The 25,985-nt window shown below is 42.1% G+C and overlaps 1 protein-coding gene across 3 annotated transcripts in view; it reads right to left on the bottom strand.

Annotated features, from left to right (window-relative positions):
- Positions 1 to 25,985, bottom strand: part of LOC145350903 (ribosomal protein S6 kinase alpha-2) — a 332,432-nt gene that overhangs the window by 82,089 nt on the left and 224,358 nt on the right. For all 3 annotated transcript variants that reach the window (XM_080200348.1, XM_080200346.1, XM_080200347.1), the window contains exons 7-9: positions 16,949 to 16,986; positions 16,673 to 16,815; positions 405 to 475 (exon numbers count right to left, since the gene is read on the bottom strand). In XM_080200348.1, coding sequence (XP_080056474.1) covers positions 405 to 475; positions 16,673 to 16,815; positions 16,949 to 16,986 — 252 coding nt within the window. The remainder of the gene's footprint in view (positions 1 to 404; positions 476 to 16,672; positions 16,816 to 16,948; positions 16,987 to 25,985) is intronic.

Raw genomic sequence — 25,985 nt, 5'->3', positions numbered from 1 at the left:
GTGTCTGTGTGTGGTTGTGGCTGGTATGGGTGTGCGGGGTGCGTACGTTTTGGATATGTGTACATGTGGGGTGTGTATACATGTGGGGTATGTATGGGTGCGGTGCGTGCATGCGTGCGGCTGCGAGTGGGTGGCTGCTTCTGGGGTGCTGCATGCGGGGGGGCTATGTATGTGTGGAGGGAGAGTTGTTTAACTTTACTCAAATGTTTTCCCTTCATAATTCATTCAAGATAAAGACCCCATCTCAGATAGTTGATCACTGAACATTTGCTGCAATGTGAGAACACTATGATTGCATCAGCAGCCCTGATTTCATGCTATTTGAAATGGATGTGAGTGATGCACCATAACTACATTCTTTCAGCAGAAAATGAATGTTACAAGTTTTCAAAACACAAACTTACTTAAGTATAAGTGCCATGGTTTCCTTCCTATCCTTGCCTTGGAAAGGCAGTGACCCTGTTAACATCTCAAACTAGACAATGAAATCAAAACAAGTGTGTTAGAAACATGGCCTGAGTAAAGGCAAACAGCCCACATCACCCGCATAAATCATTCAGCTATTCAAATTGCGTATTTCATTCAGTGACAGAAGTAAAGACGTCCATCAACCAACTCGTCCTGTTGATACATTGTAAGCATTGTATTTTTGAATGTCTCTCACTTCTGTAGAATTTTTTAAAAACATATTTGGTGATTAGCAGTTGAGGGCAACCAGGGACAACAGTAAAATAAAAGATATCTTCTCAACTCAACCATTTTTGGGAGGACTTGGAAAGGTTTAAAAGAAACTATACCGTATGCTGATGGGAGTGTTTGAAATTACAAACATTTTAATTTGTGGCCAACAATCCATGTTCAGACATTCTGTACTTTATCTTTTGCAGAATGAAATGATTTCACAAGAAGCTACATGTTAGGATTTGTGCTGTTTTGTGTTGCATTGATAGAAATTTGCCAGGCATCAGGTTTTTAAATTCCTAGTATAAACAAGAGCGGCATGGTGGCACAGGGGTTAGCATTGCTGCTTCACAGCGCCAGGGACCTTGGTTCAATTCCGGCCTCCGGTGACTGCGTGGCATCTGTATAAACTCATTCTGTCTGTGTTGCTTTCCTCTGTGCGCTCCGGTTTCCTCCCACAGTCCAAAGATATGCATATTAAGTTGAGTGGCCATTCTTAACTGTCCCTTACTCAGGGGGATTGGCAGGGTTAAATACTTGGGGTTAACAGCGATAGATCCAGGGCGGGATTGTCAGTTCTGACTCAATGGGCTAAATTGCCTCCTTCTCCACAGTAGAGATTTTATGCCGAGCCTCTTGAGCACAAGGGCTCTGTCATTGTAATCTGTTTGATTCTACATCCTTGGACAGCTACTTAAATGTTCTCTTTGCAAGTTAGTTTTCAGGGTGTGTCCAATGGAAAAGATTGTAATATGAAAAACTGCCTGACAGCAGTGCATCAAAGACCAAATTCAGCACCATCCATGTAAAAATTCATTTCTGCCATGTTTATTTTGTTTATAGGTATTCTGAGTTTACAGACCACCAATGCAAGACTGATAATTCATTTTCATTTTGCAGCACTATTAAATAGCCACACTTTGAATATGAATGTACAAAGTTGAGAGCGAAACTCTTTGGTAAGGCAAGGTAATCTAGTTAAGTAGTTCTATGAGAAGTTCAGGTGTCTTTAGACAGAAGGGGATGGGGGAGTGGAGAAGATCCTGTTGAATTCAGCCAAACCATAGCAAAATAAGCAAGAAAATGGGGTCCTGAGACCTACAGGAACTCCAGTAGCCTGACTAGGGTATCCTTTCCCTTGCCCAGGCTGAGATTTCTGTTGTCAATCTCCTCCCGCTGCTGTATTTAAATAACAGTAGAATGACAGGAATCAGCTCCCCAGTGGATTTTCTTACATTCAAACCATATTATCGCCAATGATATCCACAAAGGAAAGTTCATACTCTGTTTCTTAGGCACAGAAAATTTTTTCAGCATGTTACAAAGTTACTTGTAGACTTTCAATTGTTCTTCCGCTCTGACTAATTCTTATTGAATGTACACAACATGAGACTGTCCATAACTTGGTGCTATTTCCCAATCTCACTTGGAAGTGCTATAAGATCTATAAAACATTAAGCTAATTCACTGAGCAGAAACATGGCAAGTTCAACTCACTGGAGGAGGAGATTCTGCAAATTTCCCCATCCTCAATATGCGGAAACCAGCAAAACAAAAGGCCAAAGCATTTGCAACAATCCTCAGCCAGAAGTGCTGAGTGGATGATCCATTTCAGCCTCTCACCAAGGTCCCCAGCATTACCGGTGCCAGTTTTCAACCAAGTTGGTTCACCCCATGCGATATCAAGAAAAAGCAGAAGGCGCTGGATAATGTGAATGCTATGGGCCCTGAAAACATTTCAATAATAGTACCACAACTTGTGTTCCAGAATTGCCATGCCCCCTAGGCAAGCTGTTGTAGTACAGCTACAATACTGGCATCTACCTAGCAATATGGAACATTTCTCAGATATGTCCACTACACACAAAGCAGGACAAATCCAACTCAAACAATTAACGCCTCATCAGTCTACTCTCAGTAAAGTGATGGAAGGGGTTATCAACAGTATTATTAAATGGCACTTACCTAGTATTAACCTGCTCACTGATACTCAGTTTGGGTTCCACCAGGCCCACTCAGCTCCTGACCTCATTACAGCCTTGGTTCAAACAGGGGCAAAAGAACTCCAGAGGTGAGGTGCAAGTGACTGCCCTTGATATCAAAGCCACATTTGATTGAATGAGGCATCAAAGAGCCCTGGCAAAACTGGAATCAATGGGAACTGTCATAGTTCAGGTCAGAGACTCCACGGTGTTTAATGAAGCCTGCCTGGGTCATAAGTTTTGCATCTTGAATTTGGCTAGGATAAGCATGAAATGGTTCACCTCAGGCATAATTCGAATAAACCACTAGGGAGCTTTTATTAAACAAAGTTTATTTAGGAATACAGTTAACATGTGTAGGAAGAAAATTAGCCATAACTTCCTTCGATTACAAACTAAAACAAAACAACCTCAGTAATGTATAACCCTTAACCAATATATCAAAATGTTCCAATTGAAACTAAACTTCTTTTCGACAAAACCCTTTAAACAGGTTCAACACAACAAAGTTTAACTTTCACTTGATACTGGAATTGAATCCTTTGGATGAATTTTGCAGTTCTTTGATTGACTCAGAATATTTAAAGTCAGAACAACTCAGAAAAGCAGGGAGAGACACTAGGCAAACCACCATTAGCAGATTTTCTACTCCATTTTCTACCTTCAGTTAACCAGCGGAATTTCCATATCATACAGGGAGAGAGAAATGCTTCTTTTCAGCTTGCTGTCCCTCCTAAAACTCAAACTTTTGGCTCCAAACTGAAAATGAAACAGCTCCTATCCGTGACCTGCAATCATTCTTCCTCCTGACATAAACATCCCAGTAAGAATAAACAAACACTGTTTAAGCAGCAATGAAAGGACATCTCCAGACAAGCCAGCCACAAACGACATCAGCTGAGGCTGACAGAGAATGATTTTTTAAAAATCTCTTAAAGGTACACTAACATCACAGAATCACGAGTAAATTTTATGCTGATTAGAGTCATACATAGCACAAAACATTTTGCTTGAGGTGGTTGGAAGGCAATCCATCATTGACACGGCAGAAGTCAGGCATGTGTTGGAATACACCCCACTGGAATTGTGCAGCTCCAAAAACACTCAAGAATCCTGACACCATCCAGTTCAAAGCAGTCCACTTGATTAGACCCCATCCATAAATATTCACTCCCTCCATCACTGATGCACAGCAGCAGCAGTGTGTACCATTTACAAGAAGCACAACAGAAATTCACCAAGGTTCCTCAGGTAGCATCTTCCAATCACATGACCACTATCATCTAGAAGGACAAGGGCAGCAGATACATGAGAACACCACCACCTGTAAGTTGCCCTCTAAGTCACTCACCATCCTAACTTGGAAATATATTGTTGTATCTTCACTGTCACTGGGTCAAAATCCTAGAACTCCCTCCCTAACAGCACTGAGGGTATACCTACACCTCAGGAACTGCAGCAGTTAAGATCACCACCACCTTCTCTAGGGCAATTAAGGGTGAGCAATAAATTCTAAACTTATCAACTAAGCCCACATCTCTTGAATTAATTTAAAAAGACAAGTTTACACTTGTTTCCATTAAAGCCAATTTAAAGTTTAATTTCTGTTCAGTAACTTATTTCCTCCATCTTGCTTTCTTGATTGCTCTTGTCCACACATGATCACCATGGAGAACAAAATTCAAAGGATGAACCTCTGACAAGATTGTGAACTGCTGATAATGCAGATCCTCTTACAGTACATGGTAATGAACCCATGAATCAATGAATGGGAAGAGCCTTAGTGAAGAGCGAAGGATAGATATATGTATTTAATCTTCAATCATTAAATTACTCAGGAGAACGATCTACCAGATACAACAGAAAATATTACTGTTCTTTTCCATGCAAGCCCACTCCTTGTGCTGAAGGTTCCGACTAAAAGAAATGCATTGAGGAAAAGATACAAGTTTTTTTTTGATGAAAAGTAGGTACCGAGGCAAATAAAAACAAAAGATCACACTCTGGAATCTACTGACATATTCCATCATGTCCTGTTCACTCCCCATAATGCTGCAGCCAGACTACTGTGTACGCCTGCAGTCTGTTGGGTTCCAGATTTCTCTGCAAGAATGTTTTGTGGACTAATAGTTTAAAGTATCAGTGGGGAGGTCTATCTTTCAAAATGAACTTTGGAGCCCCATATAAGACATTATTGTTGTGATCTGAACCCTTTGTATTCCAAAAGCAGATTTTCAAAACTGCCCCTTTACACCAGTTTCCACCTCTGAGATTTTCTGCGTGTTGTTTCCCGCTCCATTCCCACTTAGGCTGTACGATGGCACAGTGCCAAGGATCCAAGTTCAATTCCAGGCTGGGGTATGTTTGGAGTTTGCACATTTTTCCCGAGTCTGCATGGGTTTCCTCCAGTTTCCTCTCACCATCCAAAGATGTGCTGGTTAGGTTGATTGGTCATGCTAAATTGCCCCTTAGTGTCAGGGGATTAGCAGGGTAAAATGTATGGGGTTATGGGGATAGGGCCTGGGTGGGATCGTTGTCAGTGCAGGTTCAATGGGCAGAATAGCCTCCTTCTGCACTGTAGGGATTCTATAATTTGATGATTATTTGCCAACAGCCTGAGTTAGGCATGTGGTAAAATCATTCTGAAAGTATTACTAAGTCAATAGCTTTTATCCACCCTATGGTGTATCCAGCTGAATGCTGACACTCATATGTTGCTGCCAAAATTATTTATTGCTTTAAGCAACAGTTCTATAGTCTACTAAGAGAAAAGGAAAACATGATTTAGCTTGCTAGTGTTACATCTTGGCCCATTTAATCATTCATATTGAAATTGAATCAAGATAGTGGACTTCACTGTGCTAAAGAGAATCTTTGCCATGCTGTTAATATATGAATGTTGACATATATGCAATTGACAATAAAGATATTATATTTCATGAGGTTAACTAGCAGTATTTGCTATCTCACCCAGAATAGCTCCCTACTCCAAAAGGTAAGTCGAGTATTTGGTATTAAGTAAAAACTTACATCTTGCTGTACTTCTGGGATAATTATTATTTATATGCCCAATTTTAATTTTTGTTGCTAATTTTTCTTTTGAAAAGTTTTTTATTCATTAACATCCTTCATAATCAATATGCCAAAGAACTTCGTGATTAACAAAGAAATGATTGTACACCGCAACAAATAAAATACTTATGACTGGTATCTGGCTTCCACAAGATATTATCTTTTAACTTCATCTTTTTCATCTATTTGCCTCAATGCTATTGAAGTTTCAACAGATATAGCTCAGGATTCGCCGGGCTTGCCTGTTCCTGGAAGGAGTCCAGTTGGCCCATTGAATCGAGTGTCAGTCCTAAAATGGGATTCTCACCGGGCGACAAGCCCACTGCGATCCTCCTGCTTGGCCCTAACCTTACCACAATGTTTATAAACATCCAGCCTTTGATTGACAGGTTAGATATTTTATGAGATATAACTTCCTCTTTTTTAACCGCAATGTTTACAAAGCACTCAAGATGCATTCAAGTGTGAAGGGAAAGAAAAATAAACAAGGCTCTTTGACAGGTATGGATTACTTATGCACTATCAATCAAACTTTCAAAGGGTGCAGACACCAGATACTAACCTTTCAATGTAAAAAGGGTACTCCCCAATGAAACTGTATCAAAGCATTCAAAAGGGCTTTCACAACAACTGTGGGTTCTGGGAGAAAGCAAGGGGATCTCTCAGGAAATCCTGACAGGTCATTTCTATTAGAGCACTTTAAAGAGGGCTTTTAACTCCTGGGCCAGTCACTACTGTGGAATGAAGTGTTGCGGTAATTTTGAAGGCATCCAGGTATCCAAAGAGCGTGGATGTCAAAGTGACAAGGGCAATTCAAAGGTTTCAGAGGACAGGGGAAATAATGAGTATCTTAGCCTGGAATGGTGTCAGAATTCACCATCCTGAAAGTAAATAATGCTTTCCCAGAACAATAAGAACAGCTGCAGCCACAAGACCCCATCCGGAGAGACCCAGGATCGAGGCCTTTCCCTACCCCAAGCCCACTCAACCTCCAGGTCCCTTGGGGAATCCTCCTCCTGCAGACCAGCACTGGCAGAGGGGAGCATGAGCACAGCACTTACCTCCTAGACCACCCTCGGAATACAAGGTTCCGGGTCAGGGTGTTCATTCCAGATGCCAAAGGGGCAGTGCAAAGTTGACACAGGATGCCTTGAGGGTACCCCATCCAGGAGTGTCTCTTCCTTGTGGGTGGAAGAGGTTGTTGAGACATCTGCCTTGGGGCAGAGGAAGGAGCGGTGCATTAATGTGAGAGGGTGATGACCTGTTCTTTCATTGATTCGTCAGGGGGAAAGGATGCCCCTCTATGCTGATGGGTTGGGGGTGCTGCCCTTGCCACAGGAGCCGCTACGTCTGTTGGTGAGTTGGGGGGGAGGGGAGGGCAAGGAGTAGGGGTGACTTAGCATGGAGATCAGGCATCCTTTAAAAATGGCTGATTCCCAAAATGCATGAATTGAAATGGTTCAGGTGAATCCACCTGACAGGCACGGCTAACACCAACAAGAAACGTTCTGGTTTTTCCGCTGATGGAAGCACTTAAGCGTGCAAATGGCAGAATTTTTATCAAAAAGCTGATTTGAAAATGGCTTGACGGGCCACAGTTGTAGCCACCAGGATCATGCCCAGTCAACTGAGGCCATTTTATAATCATAGAAATTCACCTGGCCTTTTCTCTCACTATCTCCATCTTTAGATCAGCAGTTTCCACCTTGGCCAGTGAAGGTGCTGATCTGTGGGTGTTGCAGCGTCTCTCATTGACCCCCCTCCCACCCAGGGAGCCAGCCCACCATCCCTAATTGCACGGCAAGCCCACATTCTGGGCTTTAGTTGGTTCCCATTTCAAGATAGCAGTGAATGTGTCAAGGACACGTTGAGCGGAGTTGGGATCCCCATCGAGCCCCCAATTCAGGTTCCTAACCAGAATGATAATTCAGCCGGTGTAGTCCTTTTGCACATGGTTTGCATGGAGGCTTTTATTGAGGCTGCAGGCAACAACTGAGCCACAGTTAGCAGGCGCTTACTGTCTCAAGGTACTCCTTTATTGTAAAATGCTTTTGTCGAGGAGTCAGCAGACATGAATGCTGATGTTAGCCCTGGTTTCCCATACATGATTCCCTCAGCATTTCATGAAAATGTTGCCTTGTTTTACCACAGTGGCATCGTAGCTGATTCCTGGATAAAGGTCATTGATGTAATCATTGTTCTGTTGCTGCATATCATTTGTTCAGTGATTCAATTCAAACCTTATGCAGGTAATGAAATTAACATGAAAAGCATGGATTCCTACATGGTGCCATTTACAATGCTGTCCAATTGAGGGAACTCAGTCATTCAGTAAAAGTTAAGTCTAGCCATTGCCTCCTTTCCACAGGGAAAATAGTGTCCTTGCAAATGTAGCATTGAGCACCTTCCTAACAAATATGTGCTCACTGCAGATTGCTTGATGTGACACAGGTCCATTGCTGAGAGTTGGGGATTGTGATTACAGCTTCTTGCTGTAATGCAAGAAGCTGTAAACACAGCTGTGATTTATGTAAAGTGCTCATTTGGAGGGTCATTGCAGACTCTTCAGCACTGTAAGGATTCAATTGTTCTATGTTGTTGTTGTCTCATGAACTTATTCCTCTCATTTAAGTTATGTAATACTATGGGTTGTATCAAACTGCTAGTAGCAGAACTGCATTCCACACAATCTGCTATTGCATGGTCTGCCATGTTCCATAATCCACCAGAACCAAAATAAACAGTTCAGACCAGTATTCTTATTTCCCCATTTCATTGATGTTCCATTTTAAAATATATAAGACCAATTCGGACCAGTATTCTTATTTCCCTATTTTACCTTTTTTTTCCTTCTGGGCTCACATTACCAAATGACTTATGTTTGTTCAATGAGTGCTGAAGACCATGAGCACAGGTATACCTAAAAATGGGATGCCAACCTGCTGGCAATGTAACACAGCATGTTATAGACATAGCTAGTCAATCAAATCAGATCAAAACCCTACAACCTGCCGTTTTCAGTTGTAGAGTTAGGCCATGAATAGAGAAACAAACAATGGGAGAAGTTGGCTGCTTTAACTTCCTCATTCTCAATGATGGAGGAGTGAAAAAACAAAGCTGAAACAAGTTCGATCATATTCAGTCAGAAGTGTCAATTAGAGCGTCCATCTTGTCTTCCCTTCCTGACTCCCCATTATTGCAGATGCTGTGCATCACCAAATTTGATTCATTCCAGTGAAATGGATACAATGAAGCATGTGAGTGGAAATTTAAATCCTTGTTGTAGTAGGGGGGGGGGGGGGGGGGCGGCAGGGTGGAAAATGCAGCAAGCCAATCACTTCAGTGGCACTGGAAAATCCCATCGATGGAAAAAGCGCTTCAGCGGGACTGAAAGATCCAATTGGCAGAACTGGGGGACTGGAAAATTCCATTGGTGGGAGGGGCAGTAAAATTACACCCCATGGGCACCAACAACATCTTCAATAAAGTGCTGAAGGCTTATGCTCCAATCAAACCTTAGCCACTATTTTATAGAATAGCTACAACACTGGCTTTTAATTTGATCTAATCTGATTGAATGTCACATGTATTGGTAAACAGTGAAAAATATTGTTTTTGCATGCTACACAAAGCAATCTGTTTATAGAAAAGGAGATTGCAGAATGTAACATTATAGTCATAGCTAAGGTGTAGCGAAAGATCAACTTAGTACAAGGTTAGGTCCATTCATAAGTCTGATGACAGCATGGAAGAAGCTGTTCTTGAGTCATAAGAACATAAGAACTAGGAGCACGAGAAGGCCATCTGGCCCCTTGAGCCAACTCTGCTTTCAATAAGATCGTGACTGATCTTTTTGTGGACTCGACCCCACTTACCCGCCAGCTCATCATTACCCTTAATTCCTTTACTGTTCAAAAATTTAGCTATCCTTGCCTTATAAACATTTAATGAGGTAGTCTCAACTGCTTCACTGGGCAGGGAATTCCATAGATTCACAACCTTTGGGTGAAGAAGTTCCTCCTCAATTCAGTCCTAAATCTGCTCTCCCTCATTTTGAGGCCATGCCCCCTAGTTCTTGTTCCACCTGCCAGTGGAAACAACCTTCCTGCTACTATCTTATCTATTCCCTTCATAATCTTATATGCTTCAAGGAGATTTTCCCTCATTCTTCCGAATTCCAATGAGTATAGTCCCAGTCTACTCAGTCTCTCCTCATTAGCCAGTCCTTTCAACTCCAGAATCAATCCCGTGAATTTCCTTTGTACCCTCTCCAGTGCCAGTTTATCCTTTCCCAAGTAAGCAGACCAAAACCGTATACAGTACTCCAGGTGTGGCCTCACCAGCACCTTACACAGCTGCAACATAGCTTCCCATTTTTAAACTCCATCCCTCTGGCAATGAAGGACAAAATTCCATTTGTCTTCTTAATTGCTTGCAAACCAACTTTGTGTGATTTATGCACAAGGACACCCAGGTCCCTCTACACAGCAGTATGCTGCAATTTTTTACTATTTAAGTAGTCCATTTTGTTGTTATTTCTCCCAAAATGGATGACCTCACATTTACTAACATTGTACTCCATCTGCCAAACCCTACTCCACTCATTTAGACTATCTAAGAACATAAGAACATAAGAAATAGGAGCAGGAGTAGGCCATCTAGCCCTTCGAGCCTGCCCCGCCATTCAATAAGATCATGGCTGATCTGTCGTGTCTCAGTTCCACCTTCCCACCATCTCCCCATAACCCTTAATCCCCTTGCCTATCAAAAACCTATCAACCTGCATCTTAAATATATTTAGCGAGGCAGCCTCCACCACTTCAACGGGTAGAGAATTCTAGAGATTCACCACCCTTTGAGTGAAGAAGTTCCTCCTCAACTCCATTCTAAACCGCCCCCCCCTTTATCTTGAGGCTGTGCCCTCTAGTCCTACTGTCCTTTCTATCTATATCCCTTTGCAGACTTTCAGTGCCATCGCACACTTTGCTCTGCCACCCATCTTAGTGTCATCTGCGAATTTTGTCACACTACACTTGGTCCCCAGCTCCAAATCCTCTATGTAAATTGTCAACAATTGTGTCCCAATACTTATCCCTGAGGCACACCACTAGTTACTGATCACCAACTGGAGAAACACCCATTTACCCCTACATCACCAATCCTCTAACCATGCTGATACATTACCCATAACACCGTGCACCAAGTCGGTTGATATGTGACCTCAGACATTTGTAGCTTTCTCTCAACAGAAGAAGGTGGAAGAGAATAAGTCTGGGGTGCATGGGGTCCTTAATTATGCTGGTTGCTTTTCTGAGACAATGGGAAGTGTAGTCAGTCAATGGATTGGAGGCTGATTTGCATGGTGGAGTGGGCTTCATGCATGACCCTTTGTAGTTTCTTGCGGTCTTGGGCAGAGCAGGAGCCATACCAAGCTGTGTTACAAACAGAAAGAATGCTTTCTATGGTGCATCTGTAAAAGTTGGTGAAGTTGTAGCTGACATGCCAAATTTCTTTAGTCTTCTGAGAAAGTAGAGGCGCTGCTGGGCTTTCTTAACTATAGTGTGGGCATGGGGGGACCAGGAGAGACTGTTGGTGATTTGGACACCTAAAAACTTGAAGCTCTCGACCATTTCTACTTTGTCCCCATTGATGTAGACAGGGGTATGTTCTTCACTATGCTTCCTGAAATCGATGAAATTGCTTTGTTGACATTAATTGAGAGATTGTAGTTGTCACACCAGATTCTCTATAGCTTTCCTGTACTCTGTCTTGTCATTGTTTGAGATACAACCCACAAAGGTGGTATCACCAGCAAACTTGAAAATCGAGTTGGAGATGTATTTGGCCACAAAGTCATAGGTATATAAGAGGAAGTAAGAGGCTGAGGACACCGATGTTGAGGGTGTTGGAGCGGTGGTGTTGTTGCCTATCCTTACTGATTGCAGTCTCTGGGTTAAGAAGGTCAGGATCCAGTCGCAGAGGGAGGTGCTGAAACCCAGGCCAAAGAGTTTGGAGATGAGTTTTGTGGGAATAATGGTATTGAAGGCTGAGCTATAGTCAATAAATAGGAGTCTGACATAGGTGTCTTTGTTGTATAGGTGTTCCAGGGTTGAATGCAGGGCCAAGGAGATGGCATCTACTGCGGACTTGTTGTGGCAATAGGTGAACTGTCGTGGATCCAGGCAATGTGGGAGACTGGAATTGATTTGTGTCATGACCGCCCTTTCAAAGCACTTCATAATGGCATCTACCCAACAACGTGGAAAATTGTCGTGGTATGCCCTATCTGGAAAAAGCAGAACAAATCCAGCTCATACAATTAACATACTAACAGCCATTCTTTATATTCATTAGTGGGTGTGAGCATTTCTGGCAAATGTTTGTTCAATTAGTGCAGAAGACCACGAGCATAGGTATTCCTGGTACGGCACAGTATTTAACACTGCTGCTTCACAGCACCAAGGACCTGGGTTCGATTCCTGGCTTGGGTCACTGTCTTTGTGGAGTTTGCACATTCTCCCTGTGTCTGTGTGGGTTTCTTCCAGGTGTTCCGGTTTCCTCCCACAGTCCAAAGATGCGCGGGTTCAGCAGATTGGCAGAAATGATGAAGCGAGTGAATGTTTAAGGTGATGGATCAGATAACCAACCAAAATCCTGGAACTGTCTACATATTATCACTGCGGGAGTACTTTTACCGTATTGAACGTAGCTGTTCAAAAGATTTACCTGCACTTTTTCATGGACAACGAGGGATTGAAAATCCAGGCTGGCTTTTCCAGAAGTCCCCATGTCCTGAAAGATGTTTTCTTCAGTTTAAAGTTTATTTGTTAGTGTCACAAGTCGCCTTACATTAACACTGCAATGAAATTACTGTGAAAATCCCCTCGTCGCCACAATCTGCTGCCTGTTTGGGTACACTGAGGGAGAATTAAGCATGGCCAATGTATCGAACCAGCACATCTTTCAGACATGGGAGAAAACAGGAGCAGCTAAAGGAAACTCACGCAGACATGGAAAGAACGTGCAAACTCCACACAGACGGTGATCCACACGGAATTGAACCCGGGTTCCTGGCACTGTCTGTAACCCCCGTGACTTGCCTGGGTTTGCAAAACCTCACTTACTGTACTGTCTGGAGACAATACACATCTCTTTAAACTGTGATCAGTGCTCCTTCCACTCACATTATCAGCCACTTCAGGTCTTGAACAGCAGGTTAGGTGTAAAGATTCGCATTCTAATCAGTAATCTCTAAACTGTCTGTGCTTTATATGCTCTGTCTGAGGCCAGAACTCTCCATTCACCTGACGAAGGGGGTGTCCCTCGAAAGCTTGTGAGTATATTATCAAATAAATAGGTTGGACTAAAACCTGGTGTTGTCAGACTTTTTACTGTGAGGCAGCAGTGCTAACCACTGTGAGGCAGCAGTGCTAACCACTGTGTCACCATGCCGCCCAATGTGTACTATCTGAAGTCAGTTGGAATCAATTTGAAAGGACTCTAAACCTATGCTTTCCACTTGTGTGTTGCAGAGGGAACACTGGAATTAAGATCTCTGCCACTGTTGCAGATTAAGTACATGGTCCAGTTTGCATCTCAAGTGCAATAAAATAAGAGCACAGCAATTTTATAAGTAAAGTCAATATAATTTAGTTTCAGACATTATGCAATTTGGATGAAGGACATTGAGTTTTATTGAACTTTCTGCAACCTTTTTGAAAATGCTGTAATCAGGCCTCTTGTGAAAGGTTCACATTTATCATATGAATGGAAAGGGAACATCTGGTGTACAGCATAGATGGTGTTGGTTATATATGTGAATATTTAACAAAGGGGAGACAATTAAACACCATTATCAAAGCCATATTGACATAACTGTTGATAAATTGTGACTTCAACACCAGGTTAATGTGCTCACGTGAAATGCTTCTGTCTATTCCATTAATAAAGGTTCAGCAGCTTAATAACTTTGTTCAAATATCAGGCAGAGAAATTTAGCATGGATACATTAATGGCGATTTTACTACAAACACTGGCAAACACGTAGTGGTTTAGTTTGATTTTTCATAAATTATTAACCTAAGAACAACCTCAATTTACTCTGTCTTTCCTACATTACAGCAGTGACTACACTCCAAAATTGCTCACTTTGCTGTAAAACATTTCAGAGCATCCTGAGATGTAACCAGGTTTAATGAAATTGAAGTTTTTTTCTTACAATTTCCATAACATCTACCATCTGAGATGCCCGATAATTATGCATAGTAAGAATTAAGGTAGTTGCTTATACATAACATTGTCTCACCCTATGCTAGGCCAGTTCAATTTACCATAGTTACAAATTTGCCAATTTGCTTTGAAAATGATATGTATGGTACACAGTGCAGTAGCACAGCACATAGAGGCCTCAGTGCATTGCAGCATGGAGAATTGCCACCATTTCCCATAATGTATTAGTGTAAAATGTGACCTAAATTCTCGGCCATGAATCGTAAACAGAACTAAATCTTCTGATCCACAGTAATTCATGCAAATGTGAGATCAAGGCCAAGGTATGTCATGTTTTAAACAAAATACATCAGGTGTAAGTACAGCTAAGATACCGTCACACAGATAGCAATTCCCATTACCATTTTTCACAAATCAGGGTACACTTGTCATAACACTGCTGTAATTGAGATCACTGTCTCTGCAAAGCTTTTCAAGCGAGAATACTTAAATACGTCAATCAGACAGATATTGCTGTTGCATATGCCACTAAAGTTATGTTACACCAATTTGTTATTTGGTCATAGTTGAAAAAAAAATCAATTTGCAACTACAAGAATTGCCAATGCACATTCAATCAATAAGTGTATCAAGGAGAAGGAGGAAAACAAGAAAACAGTGGTACAAATATCAGCATCTATGTGAGGTTGCTTTGTTGTGTGACTGTGGGCTGGATTGTGCGGGGTGCCAACTATACCACCTTCCTGCCCATATTCCGAATATGTTAAGTGCGAAGAAGCTGATTCATATGGTGCTGCCATATTTAAATAAATAATCAAGTGTTAATTGATCTTGTTAACAAGTCACTGACCCCGATGATATACCGCCCATATCATAACACTGGTGGCTTGGGCAGATTTGTTTTTTTACAAACATTTTTCAATGGGGTGGGAAGGAAAGCAGAGTTACTATCTTCTGGGCTGTCTTTTGTGCATCAGGAGGCAGTCCCCAAAGTAGTAACCCCCAATCTTCCTACATGCCTCTTTGCTGAAACTTACCATTCCCACCTTCCTGTCCCTAAACTGTCCAAAATCCTGATCCAATACCCTGAAATTACCTTGATCCAGGATCCAAGGTGTCCCCTTCTTGGGTCTGTGTGCAGTCTTGGCTGTGTACAATAGTGTGCTGTTGGCACTGCTGGGACTCTTAGAGCTGCTGGCCAAACTGACTGGCTGGCAGCTTGCAAAGAAAAGACCTCCTCCTCAGTGAGGGACAGATGTCCCAGTGGCTGACAATTTGACACGCCTGCAGCACCTTATGGTTGCAATGCAGGTTGACATGAAGCAAGTTGGCTCTATTCTGACTTCACATCTGGGAGGAGGAGGGTTGAGCTGTTCACACCCCCATAATATACAGCCCTTTGTCTTTAATATATCGTATGATGGAAGAATAAAAGGGTCATGTGGCCTTTCTGCATTTGACCTGATAAGTCGAGGTTTTCTTTTTGTTAAAGATTACAGTGGGGCTGGAGGTGAGGGAAGATTTCAAGATATTCATATCTGTAAACAATCACCAAGAAGCTGTGTTGAGGATGGACAGACTCTTAGCCCCCAAGTTACGGAAAGGTGTGAGGAATGCCAGATTTAGTAGCTGGTTTATACATTAATCTGGGGTGGAGAACAATGTTGAACTTCTGGGGGTTAGCCACTTTGCATTTCTACCTGAATACAAACCCATATGATTCACAATGCTTTGAAGATAGGCTTTTAGAGGGGTAGATACTAAATGAGCTGGTGTGGTGTCAAGTTGCAGATTGTCATAAAAATATCATTGAACGTCACAGACAGGGTGGCTCTGCATGAATCCAAGAGAAGGAGGGAACAGAGACGGAGACAACAAGTCTCCATTATACATGAGGCAAAATATGGGTGGGAGCTCATACTTGGATTGAAGAAACCAAGGTTGTGCGGGTTTAAACAAAACTAGCAGATTAGCTATGCTTTGACTAGAGGCAGGGATCTCCAGGTTAATCCATACCATGAAAGTCAGTTTGGGGATTAGATGTTATCTGGCTGGAAAGGAAAAATGAACTAAGTATCACTTTGGACTCACTCTTGAAGAATGAAATGTCCACTTAAGGGACAGAGTTAAGTATAAATGTAGAGGGAGATTTTCAATCATTTTAAATGTTGAAGGAAATGCCTTTTCTGAATATAGAATATAAATTGGCTATTGAAATAGCATTTAGTCAATATTACTTATAGTTTGTGAGTTACAGTAAAAGTCTTAAAAGCTGAAATCTTGTGTAATCCTTTCAGCCTGGAAATTCAAATTACTTCTTAAAAAGTATCAATGTCTATGGGGATCATAACAACCATACTCTAGAAAATTCTGGCTTTCATTTTGACACTAAAGTTAATTAAGCAGCAGTTTAATTTCTTTCATACCAGGTCAGAGTGTCAGATTGCAGAAAGATCTCAATTCTCAGTTGTCATCAGTGCATGCTGATTTTACCTCATTCACATTCACTACCAGCATCTCATACTTATTCATCAAACTTTACTCAAAAAAAATCACCTTAAGTTAACTGTCAGCAATGTATTTTTCAATCGAGAATCAATTACTGTCAACCTTTAGCCGCACCCTTAGAAAAAAATAGACAGAGAAAGACATGCGAGTAAACCATATCCCTTTTCCCATTATTAACAGAGGAAGATTATTTCACTCACCATTAAAACGCCAAAGGACCACCAGTCTGCACTCTGTGCATGGCCACGCCGATTCACTACCTCAGGAGCCATATACTCTATTGTCCCACAGAAGGAATAGGCTCTCTTGTCATGGTCGACAGCTTCCTTGCTGAGCCCAAAGTCTGAGCAATAAAGATAACTGTTAGTATGGCTGGAATCTTGTCAAACTATCAGAAATGATGTGTTGAACTCAAATGTTCAATTGCAATGCTGCTTGGTTTGATCCTCATGAACATTAATATAAATTGCACTCACCTGTTATTTTAATGTGACCATCTTCATCCAGCAGTATACTGAAATTTAAACAGAAGTAAAATGGAATGAAGAATCCCTCAATACAAACAAAACTTGAAACCCACCTTCATATTTGAAAGGTGGACAATGAAAGACACAGACCGGGATTCTCCCAGTTTTCTGCGCTGCTCAGGTAACGCAGCGGGCCGGGAAACGTTAGTGGTGGCTGTTTCACGGGATTTGTGCTGGGCGCCTGAGCCTCTGCATGAATCCCAGGCCAAGTTTTTGATCATCTCTCATATCATATTGAAGTGTGCATTTCAATGGTTAGCAGGCCTAAGACGGCATTCTTTGGACCCACCAGTGTCTCCCTGCCCCCACTGGGAGTGGTTCCCTCCAGGAGGAACAGGCCCCAACCCCTTCTTTCCAGAGTGAATTCCACTGAGACTCTCTGCAGTGCTCAAAGTGTTGGAGATGCGCTCTGGCAAGTACACTAAACGTACATGGGAATTGTTCATGTTTTCCTATACACTGGAAATTAAAGATTTTTTTTGGGAGCATTCCGGCCACAATGTATTTTGACTTTGTTGGCTGCAGGAATGTATAACTAGCACCAAGTACAGATTCTAGTCATTTTTCACATGAATCCTGGTCTTCAAAGTTAGGTGAAGTGTAAGTGATTATTAACCTGGCCTAACAGAGTACAGAAATCCTCCCTGATAGGATTAACTCTGTTTCCATTACTAATGCTAGACAAGAGATGGCAAGAGGTGCAATTAATGTCTTCTTTCAATGCTTTCAGCCAACTGATGTCTCACTGACTCTGAATCGTCAGCATCTGTCACACTGTTAAGAAGACGGTAGTTTATGACTGAGGGTGGATAAAGACGTGTTAGATTATATGTTGTGAGCGTGAGCGAGTTACAATTCGTAAGCTCTCTCCCATTTCGCAGAAGCAAAAACATCTCAATTTGCTGAATGGTTATTTGATTGTTGTTAGTGTTGGCCTCTAACTTACAGCTCAGAAGCTTGTGGGTGCAAACTCCAATCCAGAATATCAGCATATAATCCAGGCTGAAACTTCGGATATAAGGGTCTTAGAGAGATTGTGAATTGTCAGAATCCACCATTGAAATGAATCATTAAACTGAGGTCTCATCTGTCAGTTCAGGCAGACAAATCCACGTAAAATACTGAAATCTTTGGCTGTATTTGCACCTTGTCATCACCCTGATGGCATTACTCTAATAAGAATATTATTATTTAACGCATTTGCTGTTTGTAGAATCTTGCGTGCAAAATGATTTTCATGCTTACTCACAAATCAACAGTGGCAACATCTCAAAAATGATTTCACAAACTCCTAGAATCCCTTTAGTGCAGGAGGGGGCTACTCAGCCCATTGAGCCTGCACCAAATACAATCCCACCCAAGCCCTATCCCCACATATATACCTTGTTCATTCCCCTGACACTAAGGGGCAATTTATCATCACTGGTCAACCTAACGTGCAAATCTTTGGAATGTGAGAAGAAACTGGAGCACCCGGAGAAAATCCATGCAGGCACGGGGAAAATGTGCAAACTCCACAGACAGTCACCCAATGCCGGAATTGAACTCCAGGGACGGAGCTGTGAGGCAGCAGTGTTAACAATTGTGCCACTATAGAGATTTTATGTATCCAAAGGACTGGAACGATGTATGCCCTGATTTTAACTCTGGGTCAGCTTTGGGGGCTGAGTTTTCATTTCAATTGCTTTTCACCAGTTTAAGCCAAAAGCAGTTTCAGGGAATGATAACTCTGGGCCCTTATTACATCTCACTGATGAGTTTCATACTTGATTGGCTGACACGCCACAAACCTAGCAAATTATAGGGACTAATTTTATGTGGATTACCCAGAAGCCTATTTGAAGTGGAACCTCTTCTCAGGCTGGGTTTGCTATTTCATTGCTACAAGAGCAGCTTTGGTCAGAAGTGTGTTGCAAATGAGATGCAGGTTTTTCAAGCTTTTTTTGAGATACATGAATAGATTTTAATTCCAGCCTTAATTTTATATCTGAGTGAGTTCTGGACAGGTAAACTTTTGTTTCAGTTGAACAAACATCTCAAGAGCCCCATTGGAGCAACAACTGCCTTCCATAAGCTCTGACTCTTACTAAGGTCAGAACATATGGAACCAAGGGACAAGCAGAAAAATTGGTACAAAATAGTAATCGAACCTTAGGGTGACTACTAGGACAAAATGTAGGAAGTGGTGTTCCACTGGGATCATTGGTAGGACCACTATTGTTCACAATTTACTTCAATGACTTTGAAATCAGGAATCAGAAGTCAAATTGCAAATGTCAGCGAATTGGGGCATATAGTTAATACCAAGAAAGACTGTGACAAAATACGAGGTGATATTAATAAGCTTGAAGAACGGGGGTATAAATGGCCAATGAGTTTTAATGCAGATAGAAATGAGAAGGAGTGTTTTGATATGAGGCTACAAATGGCTTACAAAATACGAGTCTATATGAGATAGTTAAAGAAAGGGTGCATCTTCACAAATCACTGAAAGTAGCAACACAAGTTAACAAGGACATAAAAATGCCATTAAAGCATCGACTGGGGTTTTTCCAGCCAGGAGACACCAGCAGGGTCACAAGTCCCCAAGTGCGATTTTTTAGCGCAATCAGCTCCGTACCAATTATCACATGGAGAACTACCAAACAGATCTGGCCATGTTATTTTTAATGCCAGCCTGCTTTTCTTCCTCAGCCTCAATGGAGGCTTCCAGAAACTCGCCACGGGATGCAAAATGAGAATACAATGAGAATTGTAGGGACTGAGTTAAACGTACAGAAATACTGCAATGCTCAGTACTCACATTTGCTTTCTCAACACCTTTTGGACAAGGGTTCATTAACAGTACTGATGCACAACACTGAGATGCTGCAAGGTCAAAGCTAAAGTATCTCTCATCCTTAGTAAGACATGTTGGTCTCCCCAGTATTCAAAGTATGAGAAACATACACACAGGCTCAATTGATTGTCTTGAAGCTCTAGAGAGTTGGCCACTCTAGAAATAGGAGCAGGAGTGAACCATATTGGTCTTTGAGCCTGCTCTGCCATTCAGTATGATCACAGCTGATTTTGGGCTTCAATTCCACTTTTATGCTCAATCTCTATGCCCCTTAATACCCTGAGAAACCAAAAGCTATCTCAGCTTTAAATGTATTCAACAACAGAGCATGCACAACCCTCTGGGTAGAGAATTCCAAAGATTCACAACCCTTTGAGTGAAGTCATTTCTCCTCAATCCAAAACAATTGTCTCCTTATCCTGAGACTGAGCCCATGCTTTAGACTCTGACCAATGCAAATAATCTCAGTTTCCACCCTATTAAGTCTCCTTAGAATTTTACAAGTCTCAATGAGATCACAGCTCATTCTTCCAAATTCAAAGAACATAATTCCAATTTACCCAGTCTTTCATCATAGGACAACCCTCATCCCACGGATTAATTTAGTGAACATCTGCTGTACCATTTCCAATACAAGTATATCCTTTCTTAAATGTGGAGGCCAAAACTGCACAAGTATATCTAATGTGGTCTCACCAAAACCTGATACATTTGTACCAAAGCTTCTTTATTCGTATGTTCCAAGCTGCTTGCAATAAAGGCCAACACGCTATGTGCTTGCTGCATCTATTTGCTAACTTTCAGCTGTTCCTAGTATGAGCATAACCACGTCTCTTTGAACATCAACACTGACAAGTTTCTCACATTTAAAAAAGATTCTGCTTTTTTATTCTTAGGATTAAAGTGAATAACTTCACACTTCCCTATACTCTCTGCCATCTGATTAACCACTCACTTAACCTATCCATATCTCCAAATCCTCTCCAGGTGCTCTTTACAGCTTGCCTTTCTACCTAGCTTGGTATCATCAGCAAACCATTACGGTCTTGTACCAAATTACTTACAAAGACAGGCTAGACCCCAACAATTTTCTATTTTGGCATAAATGTGAGAATAGGATGCTTCACTCCAGGAGTAATTCCACTGACAAATTAGAGATCTTTTATAATAAAACAAGCTTAATTAAATAACACAGTTTAAATATAACTCAAACCAATGAAGCAGCTTAACTATTACTCATTGAACAATATTTAAACATGAGAAGCAACAAGTCTAATTTTTAACTTATCATTATTTAAATTCCAAATAAGCAACTACTTCTTTCAGAATCAAAAACCACTTTAAATATAGTTAGCAATCAAAAGAAAAGGGGTGATTCTCCAAAAAGTGCTGAATTGGTGGGAAAACTGTTCTAGATTATGACTGGTTTTTCAATTCAACTTCACATTCGAATCTCCCCACTCTGTGCACTGCAGAGGTCCCAATCGTGAATATCATTAAAAGCCCGGGGTGGGAGGGGCCTATTCACGCCGGAGTGTGACAGTTCTAGAATAATGCGCATGCTCAATCGCTGGCCAGCCCTGCAATGCTGGCCCTCCAAACCGCCCCTCCATGGCTCAATCGTGGCGCCCGCAACAATTCCCAGGCCAGCCCTGACCCCCTGACCCCCCACATTCCACCCCCCGCCACCCCTGGAGCACCCCAATGTCCAGCCCCAACCCCACAGTAATGGCAATCCTCCCACACCCCCCCTCACCCCGGCAGACCAGGGTACATAGGTTGGCACTGCTAGAGTGCCCACTGCCGGGGGAAACACCCCCGCCCCCCCCGACCTCCTGGGGAGTCCCAATTGGCCCCCGTTCATTCCAGCAGGGTCTCCTGCTAGTTCCCTGAACATGGGAAGCTACTTTAAGTCCTGCTGGAATGAAGTATTCCTGGTAGGATGGGAGATTCAATTGGGACCAGCAAGTTCCTGATAATGAAATGTAAAACACACTTAAAAAAAAATTCAAATGACTTACCTGTCTTCCCACCGGTTTCAGCGTGGTCTGATCTCCAGCTCTGGGAGATGTGCATGCTTTCCCAACACATGTGCAAATCCTGGAACTTGGCTGACAACACGCATCTCCCACCCTGACCCACCAGAAAAGTTGCGGGTTATGATGGGAGAATAGTATCAATAATATTCAGTCTTGAAGCTTTCAGAAAGAGTTTGCGGTGAGAGCAGCTTTCTGACCTCTGTCTTTAAACAAGTCCCAACCTGAACACCATGATGTTTAATTTGGACGCTAGAGGGAGGTTTTTCACACAGAGGGTCGTGGGGGTATGGAATGCACTGCCAAGTAAGGTGGTGGAGGCAGGCACGCTGGACTTGTTTAAGGTGTACTTAGATAGACACATGAGCGAAATTGGGATGGCGGGATATAGGAGTCTGTTTTAAATAAGGATCAGAGCCTCAGGACGTTCCTGGGAATCAGCTGTTACATGTGTTGATGTTTTTCTCTTTTACTCCGCAAGTGCATCGGTCCACCTTGTTGTCTACCGAGGGGCATGCACACAGTGGGTTGTGCGTGGGCTGCTCTTGGATGTTTCGAGAGTAGCCTAGTACTTCGCATCGATTGTGAACGCTTAAACTGGACCAGCAGATGGGCACCACGACAACTCAGTGACTATCACTGTTTTCTGTGCAGATACATGGATTTGGGCCAGTATCTGTGGGAGTTTGCGCATTCTCCCCGTGGTTGCGTGGGTTTCCTCCAGGTGCTCCGGTTTCCTCCCACACCCCAAAGATGTGCTCTTAGGCTGACTGGTGTAACAAATTGTCCCTAAATTATTCTTCCCTCAATCTGGTTTGCAATGTGGGTGCCATAAGCATAGACATGGGTCAAGAGTGGAAGACAAAAGCACATTGTTAAAATGGCGGCACGGGCTCGTTGGGCCGAAGGGCCTGTTTCCCATGCTGTGTTGTTCTTTGTTTTCTCTCTGCTACATACCTAGCTCCTCCCATTGACCACATTGTCACATGACCCTGTCAACGTAAACCCCTTTTCATTTCTTTAATTAAAAACCCCAGGAGATCGTTCCCTTTTGTAAACTGAAGTCTATCAGCTCTCTCCTAAATAAACACTATGTAGCTAAAATGAGTCACTATCCTGCTTTTCCAGGATTTGAACTGCATTCCCACTGGGCATACTGACTAGATGTAGAAAAAAAATGAACTTTAAAATAGTCCACAGTATAAAATATATCCATAGCACACTATTGTCACAACTTAAATGCATCACTCTCTGTCTCCTCATCAAAGTTACTAATATGGATTGTAAATAGCTCAGACCCCAGCACTGATCCTCGTAACACTCCACTATTCACTGCCTGCTGATTTGAACAAGCCCCGTTTATGACCATTCTCTGTTTCTTATCCATTAACCAATCCTGTCTCCATGCTGAAAGACTACCCCCAACTTCATGAGGCTCTATCCTAAATATTAGATCATTACATAGCACTTCATTGAATGCATCCCTGGAAGAAGCCATCCTCACAATTCCCGAGGGCATCAACTTATTGATGCTCAAAATGAACTCCTCCTTTCTCTCTGTGCTTGTGGACGGTATGCAGGAAAGGCCTGCAAGTACATTGAAGACTTTTAGCCTTCCCTCAATTTATTATCCTTTTCATCAAAAGCTCTCGGAACACATCATCTGTTCCAGGTAAGCTAAGCTTAGAGGGCAACGCTTTCTAACACAGACTCTCCACGGAGATATCCACCACTATAAACTGCTCTGCTGCTTTGTTAAATGTGAGTCACCATGTGAAACCCTACTCTCATTTGTCTCAATTAAATGTGAATATTTGAGTTGGTGAATGTTAAACATGAATCGTTAGACAGTGCACCCTCAGACACAATCAGGAAGAATCACTTTTGGTGAGCGTGAGTAAAGTTGAGCCGTAACATCTGGGAGATCTCTGCCCTCCTCCTCATGTTTTTTCCCCTTCATCCTCATCTGAGGATGTGGACAGCTGTTACATTTCCTCAATTTATCTCCTTTGCAATTGCCAAGTTGTGCAAGGCAACAACAATCCTGGACACCCTCTGTGACACATATTGTGATGCCTCGCTGGTCTGGTCAAAGCATCAGAAGCATATTTTGAGCAAATCTATGGCCTGCTCTATGACTGTCCTTGTTGACCTGTGTGCAGCATTGCAATACTCCTCTGCAGGGCTGTGGGGCCCTGGTAGCATAAGCCAGCAGCATGAGTCACGACAGCTCCCTGGGAAACAAGCACGCACCTGCATATTTTTTTTCCGTGGTCACAGGCAACTTGAATGTTCAGGGAGTGAAACTCCTGACTGACATCTAATGAATTTTCATGGTATGCAAATTAACACAAATAGGCTCCTGCCATCAGGCAGCTGATGCCCGCTCCACCCTTGTCACATTGCACAAACATGCCAGTGTTGGAAAATGAAGATTTCAGCTCTTGGCTAATAAAGTCTCCAGCCTGCCACATTTCCAGCTCTAACAGACACTAGCAATTACTACCCAAAGAGTCTGCAAAGGGATACAGACAGGTTCAGTAAGCAAGTAAAAAATTGGCAAATGGAGCATAGTGTGGGAAAATGTAAGAATTTCTATGTTGGTAAGAAAAGCAGAATATTATTACATGGAGAAAGGCTGGAGAATGCTGTCATGTACAGGGATCAGGATGTGCTCATGCATTAATCATAAGTTAGCACGCAGGTACCGCAAGTAATCAGGAACATAAATCGAACATAGGCCTTTATTGCAAGGGGATAGAGCATAAAAACAGGGAAGTTTTGTTACAACCAGCCAAGGTGTTGGTGAGATCATATCCAAAGTAAGGCGCACAGTTTTAGAATCATAAAATCCCTACAGTCCGGAAGGCGGCCATTCGCCCATAGAGCCGGCACCAACCACAATTCCAACCAGGTTCTATTTCCCACAACCCCACACACCTACCCAGCTAACCCCCGATTCAAAAGTCAATTTATCATGACCAATCAACCTAATCCACACATTTTTGAACCATGGGAGGAAACCAGAGGACCCAGAGGAAACTCTTGCAGACACGGGGAGAGAATGCACAAACCACACAGACAGTGACCTGAGGCCGGAATTGAACTGGGTCCCTGGCGCTGTGAAGCAGCTGTGCCAACCACTGTGCCACCGTAATCTCCTTATTTAAGAAAGAACATAGTTGCCTTGGAGACAGTTGAGAGAAGGTTCACAATGTTGATTTATGGAATGAAGAGACAGTCATTCTGAGGAAAGGTTGAGCAGGTTGGCATCATACAAAGTGAACTTCAGAACACTGAGGCATAATCCTATTCAACATATAAGATTCTGAGAGGTATTAACTGGGTAGATGCTGAGAGAATGTTTTGCCTCATAGAAGAAGGTAGAACCTGGCGGTAGTTCTAGAAGAAGCGATTGTCCATTTAAGGCAGAAATGAGGAGGAAATTTAATTCTCAGTGGATCATTAATCTATGAAATTCTCTACCCAAAGGGAAGTGGAGGCTGAGTCATTTAAAAATTCAAGATAGAGTTTGAAAGATTTTTTTACCTGTAACAGAATAATGGAGGGCAGATAGGAAAGTCCATTTAAGGCCAAGATCAGATCAGCCATTATCTTTGTGAATGGCAGAGTAGCTTTGACGGACTGAATGGCCTACTCCTATTTCTTATGTTCTTATTCCATTGAAACTGCCACTTCCAGACTTCAAAAATAAGATAGTGTGTGGATTTTTCCAAATTCTATACCACACAGCAAACAAGAAGGGTCAAAATACTGACCATTATAAAACTACAGTTGTTTGCGTGGTCATACGTGCTTTTGTACAAGTTCAAATAAAAAAAATAAAATTTTAAAGAGAGGAAAAATTATACCCAGTCGAACAACAAGGTAGAAATCCAAATGAGGGACTTGGAAAATTAACATAAATGTCTGGAAGTGATTATAGACAAGAATCTAATCACTGCTTTTAATGATAAATTGAAAGAAGTGAAATAATTTTTAATCATCATTTGAAGCCTGAAGTTAGATACACTTTAGTACCAGTTATTGATTAATAATGCAGTCAAGCACTTCTTATCCAAACCAATAAAACCGAGTTCACTTTACATAA

This window comes from Carcharhinus amblyrhynchos, chromosome 12 (assembly GCF_965287045.1).
Source record: "Carcharhinus amblyrhynchos chromosome 12, sCarAmb.v2.hapA, whole genome shotgun sequence".
NCBI lineage: Eukaryota > Metazoa > Chordata > Chondrichthyes > Carcharhiniformes > Carcharhinidae > Carcharhinus > Carcharhinus amblyrhynchos.
This window is presented reverse-complemented; position numbering and strand designations above follow the sequence as displayed.